We start from the raw sequence: 13,735 nt of genomic DNA, 5'->3' as shown, positions 1-13,735 counted from the left end.
CAAATTCCAGGATGAGATGGTTTTTAAGTTCTGTAAGTAGTCAAATACGAAGCTGCAGAACAACCAACTAGTATGTAACTTACTGCTGGAATCAGCTATTTTCATTAGAGAAATGGGAAAAGATGTGATGGTCTTTGAAAGGCCTCCAGGAGTGATTTGTCGTGATTCCTCTGTATCAGGAGGGAATGATGTACTGGGGGGAAAGTCAGTACAGGTTTCTTTTTTAAAAACCTGTCAGAAGGCATTGAAGGAGTCAGAGATCACATGAAAAAGAAAGATCTGGTCGGGAAAAGTACATGGCTTTCCAACAAGCTGCCAAGAGGTGTACCAAATATTTTTGTAAAGCATAGGATTTATAACTCCCTTATAACTTATAAGGGAGTCCTCTTATAAGTTAAGAATTGGTTAAAAGGTAAAAAAGGTGTTCGTATTTTACAGATGAAATCATTTGTTACTGGTGCAGTGTTACTGAGGCCTGCAGTGACATAGCTGTAAATAAAAGGAAAAAAGGAATTAACAGAAACTAACAAACTTTGCTGTTTTCTCTAAGTTATTCAGAATATTAAATCTGAAGCTGATTGCGATGAGTCAGGGAATTATTTCATAATCCTGAATGATTGGATGATAAAATGACATGAGATTCAATTATGGTAAATGTGAAATTATGGGGAAAATAACTCACTCTGTAAACACAATGGTGGCCTCTAAATGAGCTGTTACAACTCAGGAAGGAGCTTGGAGTGATTGTGAATAGTTCTCTGAGAACATCAGTTAGTGCTCAATGGCAGTCAAAAACCCTCAAAGCAAATAGGATGTTAGGAATTATGAGGTGTTGAGAACAAAACAGAAAAACATCATCGTTCCACTCATTATGTGGGCCTTCATCTTGAACACTGCATGGAGTCTGGACACCATATCAAAAAGGATATGAAGAATTAAAAAAAAATACAGAGGAGGGTTACAAGGATGATCACAGGCATGAAATGCTTTTCAGACAAAGAAAGATTAGACAAAGATTCTTCAGCTTGGAAAATAGATGACTGAGGAAGGAATACGACAAATCTATAAAATCATGAAAGGTGTAGAGAAGATGAATAGGGAAAGGTTTTTCACTTTTTTCATAATAGAGAAGCTAAGGGGCATCAAGTTTAAATTATCAGGCAGGAGATCTCTACTGAAAGAGGCAGTACTATTTCATATACGTCCCAATTATATGGTGGAACTCATTGCTGCAGAATACTATCAAGGAGAGAGGTATAAATGCATTCAAAAAACCCCGTTTGACAATACGCAGGTGGGATAGGTGCATGGAACTATGGTACCTGCTTGTCCACTTATCAACTCTGGCTCGGGATTGTCCAGAGTTACTGTTTGCCCAACCCAGGGAAGAGTCACTCCATAAGCACCCTGGTCTCATGCTGCTCCCCGAAGCAGCTTGCCAGCTGTCAGAAACAAGGTGCTGGACCTTGATTGGACCAAGATGGCCCTTACAAATATGTTGTTATCATATGAACATTTTTGAGGTGCATACGAAAACATGGTTTTTCTGTACTTTGTCACAGGTGATGAGAAAGTTGGTGTATTCACCTTCCTTTCTCTGTCAGCTGATAATGAAGTAGGTGGTGTAATGATGTTTGAATATATGAAATGTGTTTCAGGACTGTCTTAAATGGAGTACTTTTTTTGTTTTCTTCCCTGCCCCAGCATAATTTTAGTAGTTACAGAAATGCTATGCTTCAGAGGTTTAGGATGACAGCATTTCATGTTCTCTCACTGTTCTTAATTTCAACCTCGTGCGCAAAGTCCAACTCGCTGTCTTTATTTTGCTTTCTCAGGTGGCAGCTTCAGTTTTGGACACGATTGTTTGTAAATCCCTTTTCAGATATGAAAATAAGAGCCGTCTGGAAATCAGGAAAGCTTGCCTATTATTTTGTCATGTCAGCATCTCTGACAACACATAAATCTAAACATTTTTTCCTACGCAGGGAGGCTGAGGTGCATCCTGCATTAATGGTACTGTAAAGTACTGTAGCTGTCTTAGTGTTCAACATACACTACTGGACTTGAAAATTTAAATTAAGAGATCCATATTCAGGGAGAAGCCGTTCAATTATTTCTTTTAGATTTCTCATTTTGTGCTCCATTGAAGGTTATATTATGAATATAAAGAAGACTGCAATTTTTTTATCCAGATGAAGTCTTTGTATTTCTCTAGTTTTAATGGCATAATCAGTGATTGATCTTTGCTGTTCTTTAGCTGTTGAGGACAAATAGAGGGTGCTTCTGAATTAAGTGCATCTTTAACGGCTTCTGGGAAGGCTTGAGATGGAAGTTTAAATAATTACTAAATGTTTTATTGACAATGGCATTGAAAGGTCTCACTTTGCAAAATCTTCTAACTTACCAATGCTTTGCTCTTTCATTTCAATAGGTAAAACCTCACTCAGTAGTTCTCTTGATCTACTAGACAGCCAAGAACTATTTTTCTTTGAGAAACAACAGTCTGTTAGCTCCACTGCGTGTTCCTTTTGGCTATTTTATTACCTAAGACTAGTCAATATTCATTTTGTAAAAATACCACCGATTTTATGTTTAAGTTAGTTGTGGTAATGACCAAATGCTAATTAGCTGCCTGTAATATTGATCATCAGTTTTGATTTTTTGCAATTTTGAGTGAAAAATTATAAATCAGGATATTCAATATTGTGAAGACTGTAACATAAGGGAGTTAGCAAGCTTTATGCAGAACCACGTAACAGAAGACATTCTTATCTTGCGAAGCAAATGAGCAGTTTTCTCTCTCCACCAGCTGCTCACAATTCTCACAATCTTTTCAAGTCTTTTCAGTTTCGATTCCATTTATTTGCCATGTTCTTTCCTCCAGTCGCAAACAAATTACACCTGTTCACTTGTTAGTAGGCTCTAGGCTCATAATTTTTATTGTGTTTCTTAACTGGAATAAGGAAAATAGTGGGGGTTTTTTTCCCTCTAAAAATTTAATATTCAATGTTAAAAACTTCCAGTGTACAAAATAAAAGACCCCTAGAGCCTACTCAGGTCTCGTGCATCTTGGGTTGGTAATGGCTGCGAAATGAAAATTAGGTCAATGTCAGTGTGGTGTGGCATGAATGTCAGTAAGATTAGATTTCAAGTATAGTTTGATCTTACCCTATATATTGGTGGCAGCTGTGCAAAATACAGACTAGTATGCTGCTGAAATACTCTATAGACTGGTACTACTGTATGAGGTGATAGCTCATTTGAGACAGAACACATATGGAAAAAGTAATTCACTGTTTGAAAACCTTAAAAACATCATAATATATGTAGAGTGCTTAACTCAGAGAATTCACTGTAACTGCATACATTCATAAAACTTAAGGTATAGTTGTGTGTTGGAAAAATAAATCTGAGGAAAGGAAAATTAAGCTTCAAACAGTACTTTTAAAGCGCAAGTTATCAGCAGAATTTAGATTCTTTCGACATTCCTAGCTGCAGATTATTGGAAGATTGTTATTGCCTCTGAATAACAATGCTGAATTTTTAAATTGAACTAATTGAAGTTCAGGATGTTACTGTATTTATTCAATTTCTGTTTAAATAAAGGATCAGAAGTAAGTGTTTATGAGTAGGTCCAGAAGAGAAGGTGGCTAATAAATACAAATTACTTTATGCAGACTCAGTGTGTCTAGCATTAAATGTTATTCTACGCTGATTTGTCAATAAAGTAAGGTTGTGCAGAGTGACCTTTATGTGCATTCTTTAGTGAAAGCTTGATCTAATGAATTACTACTGTCTGAAGATGAATTAGCGAGAAGGAAAGCTTCTAAATGTGATAAATTTGAGGAAGAGAATCAAGAGTTATTTTTCATGATCTTGGTAGATGATTTTAACTTTTTTCAATTAATGTACTTCCAGAGGTGTGAACTGCTTATATCTTATAGTACATGTAGAACATATGATTATTAAGTGCCAGTATTTCCTAAATACTAAACAAAAAATTAGTTATAAATAGTAAAACATACAGGTAAGTTATGTCTTTGTCTGAAATACAAATTCACAATGTTTTTTTTCTTAATTACAGTATCATAAGTATTCAGTTTACTTGCAAAAGTCAATTGCATCTTGCCAAGTACTGTCTGAGGTTGTGTTGTATGGCTTTTTACCTAAGCCATGTTACATGTTAAGGTGTGCCGCTTCAGAAGCAGCCACACGATCTGACCACAGCCCCAGAATGGTGCCTGTTGTACTTACATTCCAAACTCTTCTCAACTTTTTTTTTTTTTTACCATGTTTCCTATTTTTGCACAGAGTGTGGAAGAATATAAGTATGTTTCCCAATGCAGAAAGTGCAAGCTATGGCACATGAGAAGTTACATCAGTTTGGAGCATGGAATAAAGTCTTAAGTGCTATGGCAGATGCTGAAGAGAGATGTGGCTGTTTTTCCAGTCAGCAATTCCTTTTGTTCAAGCAGCCTCATTGACTTCATAAAAAAAATATTTGGTAGGATTTGCATTAAAAAAAATAGGGAGATCCATGCTGAACTGATTTTTCCTGAAGGTCATGGGGTGTGGAGTACCGTAGGACGGGGAGATGTGCTTGCTCTGTTTGTCCTTTTCTATGTATCTGTATGGTAGAAAGCAAAGAATGAGTAGGCATGACCTTTTTTTCTGCTCTCATGGTGTTTACACCAGCACAGTTCTTTTACCTTGAGCCAGGGTTGCTAAACCAAGCGTAGACCTCTTTCATAGAACATATGTTTTTATGGAACAAAAAGTGCCACTTTGATACCCAGTAAACCATAGGCTAATTCCAGGTTCTGTCCCTGCTCTAGAGAGCAAAGCTGGTTGTGGGTCTGTTCCTACAGCAGAGTAACTTAGCGTTGACCCAGATGCAGGACTCTTAATGAACCTATTATTTAGACCCAAATTGGGTTTCTATATTTTTATTAGACCGATCCTATTAAATTTATAATAAGAGAAATTTACAATGCTGGTTCCTACATGGCTTATTGGGTATTTATGTTGAAGTGGCTGAGATGGAACTCTCCAGGATTTTTTTCATATTATGTAAGAATTTTATTGTTGCTTCAGGCATATCAGAGGTGACAAATTACTTGATTCTCCGCCTGCCCCACATTGTTCTTTTATAGACTTTCTTGTTTGCCAGTAAATTTCTGTAAACAGCTGATGTTTCAAAGCTTTAGCATACTTTTTACCCCTTTTTTTTAATTTAAAAATCCCTTGGTTTACTGTTTTAAACTGTGGTGTGTTTTTACATTTCAGTATTACATTGCACAGATACCAGCTTAAGTTTTACATTTATTTAGTACTGGGCACATATTAGTCCTTACAACGTTCATACAAATAGTTGTTAAATGGTGAAAGTGTTTATATCAATGTGGTGGCTAACTTTATAACTACAGATGTTCTTTTAAAAAAATTTATGGATGCATACATGTGCATGTTGTCTGTAATTGCAGGTTGATGCAACTGAGAGTGAACCAAAGAGCTTTATCTTTATGAGTGAAGATGCATTAACAAATCCTGACAAGTTGTTGGTCCTAATTCATGGCAATGGTGTTGTCAGAGCAGGTCAGTGGGCTAGGAGACTTATAATTAACGAAGATCTGGACAGCGGCACGCAGATACCATATATAAAGAGAGCTATTGAGGTAAGTGACAGTGCATATATGTGTGGCTGTGTGTGCGTATGCATGTGTGTGTGCGCGCTAGTGTATGAAGAGCTGTGAATCTGCAGTTTTAATTCGTTATTCACTCTTCAGTATTTCCCTGTATTTTATTTATGGTGGGAATACTTGCTTTCCGCGCACACCCCACCCCACCCCCAAACTTTTTTCTAATGGAACCAAGTTTCTTCCTTATAGTAAAAAAAAAATTAGTTTTATGTCATGTTGTTGTGGCAGCACTGCCATGTAGTTTAATATGGCAGCTAACGTGACAAGAGCCCTTAGCAGGCGATGAGATGCAATAGAAGGCACTACAGAAATTTGTTATGATTTGAAGTGTTTTCTTTTACATTTCATTAAATTTGTACGTATTCTCACTCAACGTCTGTTGTAATCTCATGATAACATGAGCTTTCATAGTAACAGCAGGCTTTTTTGCTAGGCTTGTACTGAATTTATTAGAGGCACAGTCTTTTTCAGTTTTGCACTGAATACTGATTCATTCTGATTCACCTATCAATACTTGGCAGTAAAAAACATTTACATTTTATGGACACTATTTTGTTACATTTACATCTATGTGAGAGACAATGCACAATTTGTGTAATGTTTTTAACGCTGGAACTTTGTAGGTGTAATTAATCTCTTGCTTTCTGCTTACCTAACTGTTTCTTGTAGTAAACATTAGAAAAGCCTATTTAAGACTCACCATTTCTATTATATTTACCAAGTTCAGCTAATGTTCTACTCTGAATATCAGTGTTGTCACTGTGATTGTTACATGATCTGCTAAAAGAAGTTTCATTTTTTGCAGTTGGCTGTGAAGTATTCAGTATAGAAAATGGTTCTGTTCAAACGTTTTCTTTTTTTTTTTTTAGTAAAGCAGAGAAGGAAAACATATTAAAATGTTAGGCTATTAAGTTACTTTGTTTTGTATAATTCACTGAGAAAGCACCAGACTACTCTTTGTGTGTGGAAGAAGGAACCTAGTCTTGAGAAAAGTGATGCTTGCCTTCTAACATGAAGTTGTTGTTCATTTTAAATCAAGGCTCGGAGATAGAACAAGAAGTGCTTTAGGATTTTTGAATGTAATATATGTGTATGGTGGGTCCAGCGTAGGAGGTTAATTTCTAGAGCTCAAGTTCCAAAACCTTTCCGAAGAAACCCAAAGAGCTGTAGCTACTTAAATTTTCATAGCAGGGCTTACATGCCTGCATTTTTGTTCTTTCCTAGAGATGCTACTGTCTTGGCTGACATGAGAGGCTGAGTACTGAAAGCTAGGGTGCTATCCCTAAATTAAGAGATAATCTTTAAGAGACTATTTTTAGTAGAGAAGAGTTACAGATCTTTTTCCTGTTTTGTTATTTTTGTTTAATTATGCAATCATTGTGCCAGCTTGACAGAGACCAGACCTCTGTTCCCTCAAATGGTTATTATACTTAAAAACAGGTTATGTATTTCTGCATTTTGAATGCTGCTTTAAAAAAACATGGGAAAAAACCCAAAGCATTTGATAAGAGAATATATTTTTTAAAGAATGTAATCATTCCATCACATTGGGACATCAGACTTTGTGCTCTTATCTTTTGACTTCCTTCTTTCTTATCATGGTTTTTAAATTCAGAGTTCTCTTTAGTTGAGTAATTTCACCCAGAGTAAAATGCCCTTTCCCTTTTTGTGCATCTTAAAATTCTGGTAAATGCACTACGTGTTTAGAACACATACTATTTACAATGTTTTTTTTCATGCAAAATGAAGATTAGATCATATTCAATTGTATTATATTAAATATGTTGCTATTTTTTGTATCCTGTACCCACTGTAGGGGAATTGGATGTATATCTGGTTAGATAAAGCAATATTTTATGGAAGGCAAACCCCACTGAAGGTATTTGGAATCATTATGTTATGACTAAAAGGAGAATACAGATAGTTACATGCTGGTTCCATGCCTACTTCACCCACAGATTGTATAAATTACTCTTCCAAATGCAGGAAATTATGGTAGGGTGGGGTTTTAGTAGAGTGAGTATAAGGACTCCAATTTTAAATAATAATAATAATAATAATAATAATAATGGTAATAATAATAATGATGATGATGATGATGATGATGATGATGCATCATTTTCTGGTGTTCAGTCCTCTAGTAGATTTACGCACTTCTGTCTCTTATGAAATGAAAGTAACTGGCCTAGACAGTAAATGGCCTGAATGAAAATTGTGATAACTCCTCATGCAATGTTGCCAGTTTGAAGTAAGGAATTATTTGCCTTGGTCTTCCAGTGTTTCTTCTAAGAAGAGGTCTTGAATGAAACCAGCAGACCTTATCAAAGTATAAGATTACAGTGCTGATGACAGGAGAACATGGATATTTTTTTTTTTCTGATAGACTATGTCAATTTGAGCTGGATAGTAGTCTCTAGGATTTGAAAATTCCACTGATCTGTTGTGGGTGTGAAACATATGCAGGCAGCTTAAAACATTTGCCGGAGACAAGGTTTTCATTTAAAAAAAAAAAAAAAATTGCAAAAGTAGTTCTTAAATGTCTTTTGTGCAGAAACTAGTTCAGAAATATTACCTCTACTTTCCTTAAAACAAAACCAAACAGACAGACAAGCAAAACCCTCTAGGTGGGTCAAAACTGCATCTTCTTCTGCACTGCTTTTCTCTGTGAAGATTGAGGAGATTACCACAAGCAAGTTTCAGTTCATTTCTTGGAAAAACTGAAAACAGGAGTGCAGAACGGGAGTTACCAGTGAGCAGTGGATTGAGCAGGGTGAACTGATACCGCTCTCCTAACCAGGAAGTTAAGGGAAAAAAGGAAAGTGTTTCTCTCTGGTACAATACTTTCAAGGAAAAAAAATAAAACTTTTCTCTTTAAGCATGTGTGGAATAAGAAAACAACGTAAAGACTTAAAATTTGTTATGCTTCTAGTGGCTTGGGGCTGACACACATTGGAAAGAAAAGATCCAAGGAGAAATATCTTGGTGGGAATTTGAGCAGCTAGAAATGTGTTTTTTCTTTTCATCTGGGTGGTTCCTGTGGGTAATGCTGCTCCTTCCATCTTCTGTATCAACCTCTGTTGTGTAGATTCAATCTTTTGCATAATAGGTATTTGGACTAGTTACAAGCTTTTATATGAGGAGGTAAGATTATGTTAGTTCAGAAATTCAAACTTGATAGTGTAAAAGAGATTTTGAAATATAAAAAGGGGAGAACAAACAAGCAACTAGATAGAGAACAGATTGTAGGAAAAGGAGGAGGGAGAAAAGTGTGTACAATGTGAGAGACAGATATGTGTAAATACGTTAAAACACGGTAGGAAAAGACCTACTTTAGAAAAACAAGTATGAAAAAGGCAAATGTGATCATATAAAGCAGTAAGACTGTATCAAAAGCTTAATTACAATAAAAAAACCACCATATTATAAAGATATTTAAAACAAAAGGAGGTGGCAGTTTCCTATAAATGTGGTATGAAATAAATACTGCATAGGTTTGTTGTTTTGTTGAAACTGGAGTTTTCTACTGAAACTTTCTGCAGTGGGAAATAGTGATTTTTGACAGCAGCAGTCATCAGACATGTGAGAGACTGAAGTTCAAGTCCCTCCCCTGGGAATAAGGGACTTTTCCGTTTATAATGATAATCCCACACAGAAGCTATTCCACATTTTTATAAATACATGCATGTAAATTAGAAGAGGAATTTTGATCTCGTCTCTTCTGCGTTTTGTGTAAATTCCTCATTGACTGTCCATAGAGTCAGGCACCTCTCAGATGGCAGTGATGGAAGCAGCTCCAGGAGGAGATGGTCAAAGACAGAGGTAAATTCTTTAATTCTGTGGTGAGGGCAGTTACTTGGGGCATCAAGAATTAAGGATTTTCATTCCTGGTTTGATTTAGGTACTTCAGGGGCTCCCGTGTTCCCTATGGTGACCTTGGTCAGTGGGCTCCTTAGGAGGAGGAGGTTATGAGGAGGTATGCTTCCCTGGTACATTGCCGAGTGGTTACAGTGTGGATGGTCACCAAGAGGTTGGGTTGGGACATGTCTTCATGATACCAGTGATATGGAGGAACAGGCATGGAGGGGTGCAAAAGTTGGCGACTGCTTCCTGCAATAGCGTTCCTTCTGTAGGGGTTGGAGAAGCAGATTCAGGGCTTTAAAGTCTCCTGAGTGTTAGGCAAGGGGAAGTGGAAAGTGGTCTTCTTACGGAGGTAGTTTGTTCCTGGGGAAATGGGACCTCAGCTTACCCACATTTGGACATGGAGAAGAATTTTGGAGTGCTTTTCTCTTTGATACCTTTCCTCCCAGGAGTGAAGAGGACATCAGCACAAGCACAACGAAATTGTTGTTTTCTGCATCTTTAGGAATTCAGCACATTTGTTACCTAAGATAGCTGTGGTCCCAAGGATGCTAATAAAATTCAACCACACCAACTGTCAGTAATTTGATTTTTATTTAAAAACTATTATTAATTTTTTTAAAACCATCCAAGACTCATTGCCTGGTTTCTAATTCAGCGCACTCTAAGATAGCTTAGATATTTTTATTGTTACTTAAAGGAGTATTAGTACTTGACATAGGGTTAATAGCAGCAGAGAAACAGCTTCTTCAAAGAACCTGGATGAGTTTTTCAGAAGAAATGCAGCAGCACCCAAAAATCTGACGTTTCCATGAACAAATGAAAAAAAGGTTTGTATGAGATGGTCATCAGCTGCGGAAATCTTTCTTTAGTGGCTTATAAAGCATGATTTTGGGCTTCAGTTTTTTCTTGTGTTTATTCTACTCTTCTTACTGCATTTTCTTAACAATTCCTGTTTTTAAGCATAATTTTTGGTCAGAATATTGGGTTTATTCACTCATACTGATCAGGTTGGCAGTATTTACTGAGACTTGCTGAGGGCGCTTACTTCAGCATGCAGTAAGATATCATTAGTTTTGTGACTCAGTTGAATGGAATGGGGTCATTCAGTGTAACAGTAGTAAACATACTCGACATAGATTTTATGTGATTTAGCAGCTTTACTGGTTAGTAACTGGTATGATAACACATTTCAATCTCTCCATTTTGTAAAAACCAGCCAGTTTCAAAGGTCATTATTTACACATTTTTGTCAAGAAGATATGCTTTGTTTAAGCTACACTAACAAGAATCCTTGCTGAAAAACTTTTTATCTCGCTGTTTAGCATAGAATATCTTGTTAGACAGCATCCTTTTCATTCTAGTGGTCATATTGTTGGAACCTAAGATTTAAAATTTTGTCTTACAGTTTATGATTGCTTAACATAATTTCAGTAAGATGAGCAACTGACACTTCCTGGAAAACAAACAAACAAACAAACAAAAAACCCAAGCAGAGCTGACACGGACTGCAATTACAGTTCCTCTGCAGAATACTAGTATTTATGTATCTTTTATGTCTCCTAAGTATATTACTGCAGAAAGTTGCTAAAATGCTTCATTTATTTATTAACAGTCAGTTTTAGGGACAGAGTAATCATAGTCTTATTTGGGCATTCTAATGTATTACTCAAAGTAAAATTTCACTAAAATGGACAGTGGGGTGCTATGTTGTTTTCTTTCAAATATTAATTTTCTGACTTCAGTATATGTATTTGTTTTACTCATTCTGTTAGATCAAACATTGCTTATAAACTACTTCTTAGTGGAGAAAACTTGTATTTAGAAGTCTACTTTTGTGGGGACAATATTAAGCAAACTTAGGTTGCATAGCTGATTGGATGATCTTTTGAGATCTTTCTAAAAATACAAACACAAATTAAAATGTATTACTAAAGAATTTTTTCACATATTATTGGCATAAAATACACCATACTCTGAAGAGTAGTAGTAATAAATTTAAAAACCAATTTATTTAATTCCTTCTAAAACATTTCATGGGGAATTGATAATCTCTCAAATACTGATTTGAAATACTGATCACCAGGCAAATAGAAGGAAAAGTCACACAGTTTGTTGAGGGCAATATGAATTGATCACAGAATGCATAATAATAATACATAGTAACCTGTATAGGAGTTAATAATTACTAAGTCAGAAATTCAAGGAAAGGTTAAAAGCTCAGAGTAATGTTGAACTGACAGGGTATATAAGCCCACACCAGCCCCCATGCCAGCAAAGGAAAACAATGAGATGACAGCTCTACTGTTTGGAGAGAGGTTGCTAACGACAGCTTATTCCTTTATGATTTCAACTCTTGACAGAAGACAGGTCTGCTTGTTGCATCATGGCAGATGTATCATTACCTTCTGGCCCTGTCATGACTGAACTGGAAAAAAACCCACTTGCAGTTCTGAAAATCCAATTACCCTTTGGAATTTAGTGCATCCTTTCCAAGAGACGTGTTACCGCTTTTGTATTAATTGCGTGCATTACTTTCTTAGGGTTTTCTGTGCCACGTTGATTTGATAATGTAGAGATATTTACAGATTGCTTTGTCTTCCTTTATTCTGTTGGTCGTGATATTTTAGAACCCTGTAGCACCTTGAGTTAGTTTACTCTTTGTCACCGACCTAAGAAAATCACTGTTCAAGATACTTGGGTAGATGTGGCTTGGAAATCTCTTTTTTTTCCTCCCAAACCGTTTGAGCATTGTTTTCACTGGCTGAGTACGGGGTTAAGAACACACACTGAATATTTAAAATAATCACAATCATTTAAGAAGCAAAGTTTAATATGAGTATAAATGGCCTTTTTATCATATGCATATAAGGATTTTCCTTCCACCCCCCACCCCCACCCCCCTGCTCAACTTGTTGGATACCTAACAGTGACTCTGGAGACTTAGAAAAGAGTAAGAGGGGGTGTGGATTTTTGAAAGTATGTCAAAAGCCTTGGGGTTTGGGTATGATCGGAATTTCAATAGAGGTTGAGATGAGTTTAAATGCATAGAAGGCGAACATAAAAATCTTGTTTAATTTCTGTCATGTTGTTCTTTTTTTAGTCACTCTGATGTCTTTTTCAAATCTGCTTTTCTCTCAAGCTTTGTGGTACTATATCCAAGATCTGGGTTTTTTTTTCCTCTTTGTATTTCGTTTTAACTGCTGATCCCTTTTCTGTGGTGCTTCTGCCTTTAATATCAGCTGAAGCGGTCTGAATTGCTGAATCAAAGCAGTTTTGGGAGAGAGACAGTGTTTAAGATTGTGCAGGGTGAGATTCTCTGGGTAGAAGGTAACACTTCCTGCAGTTATAATCAATGCACTTGACACTTTCAAAGGCAGGAGAAGCCATGACTTGCTCAGGGGTTAAACTTTTTAAATAACTTCCCTTGGGAAAAACGCCATCAATAAAATGGAATAATTAGTTGAAGATTCTTGAGTAGCCTAGGATTGAAAAGAAAAGATTAGAGATAGGTCAGGTTTGCGCTTCTATTGTATTTTCCATCCCTTTTGTTTTTTAAACTGTGAGCTTTTGTTTAAATGTGTGCAGTATTACAGAATCAGTCTGCTTCAGAAATAGTGTCATCTACTTAAGGCAGTGCATGAATTCTGTAGTGTGTTACTGTCTGAGTAGTCTGATGGTTGTGAGAACTGAGATTAAACTCTACATAAAAAAGTAACTTTAGATTTGCTGGCTTTCTCTTTTCCTACCCATACACTTATTCTGCAAACAGTCATTTTAGCTAACAGAAAACATCTGCAACTTTGAACCTTACTAAATAAGCTTAAAACATAATATATGTTAACTCATTTAAAAAATCAGATTTAAATAGGATTAAATGAACATCCAGTACATAGGGTCATTGATTTCTATAGAGATGAACAGTTTTACTATGAAATTAAATTCATCTCACTTTATATTAATTATGTTTCAGAATTTCAGGTTTCATGAGAAAAAAAATTCCTGACTGTTTGTATCATCATTTTTTGTTAAAGCAGCTGTTTTGAAAGGCAAAACCTGACTAAAAATGGTGCTTTCAATACACAATGTAGTATATTCACACCATACAATATATTGATAAATAATGCATGAATGGCTTTGGAATTAAAGATTCGTTACCCTTCCTTAATTATTTACTT

The 13,735-nt window shown here is 36.0% G+C and overlaps 1 protein-coding gene across 4 annotated transcripts in view; it reads left to right on the top strand.

Annotated features, from left to right (window-relative positions):
* The window catches only part of FAM172A (family with sequence similarity 172 member A), a 266,793-nt gene that overhangs the window by 55,669 nt on the left and 197,389 nt on the right, over window positions 1–13,735 (top strand). For all 4 annotated transcript variants that reach the window (XM_037373139.1, XM_037373142.1, XM_037373140.1 and 1 more), the window contains one exon: window positions 5,484–5,675. In XM_037373139.1, coding sequence (XP_037229036.1) covers window positions 5,484–5,675 — 192 coding nt within the window. The remainder of the gene's footprint in view (window positions 1–5,483; window positions 5,676–13,735) is intronic.

Source organism: Falco rusticolus, chromosome Z (genome assembly GCF_015220075.1).
Source record: "Falco rusticolus isolate bFalRus1 chromosome Z, bFalRus1.pri, whole genome shotgun sequence".
In the NCBI taxonomy this organism is placed as follows: Eukaryota; Metazoa; Chordata; class Aves; order Falconiformes; family Falconidae; genus Falco; species Falco rusticolus.
This window is presented reverse-complemented; position numbering and strand designations above follow the sequence as displayed.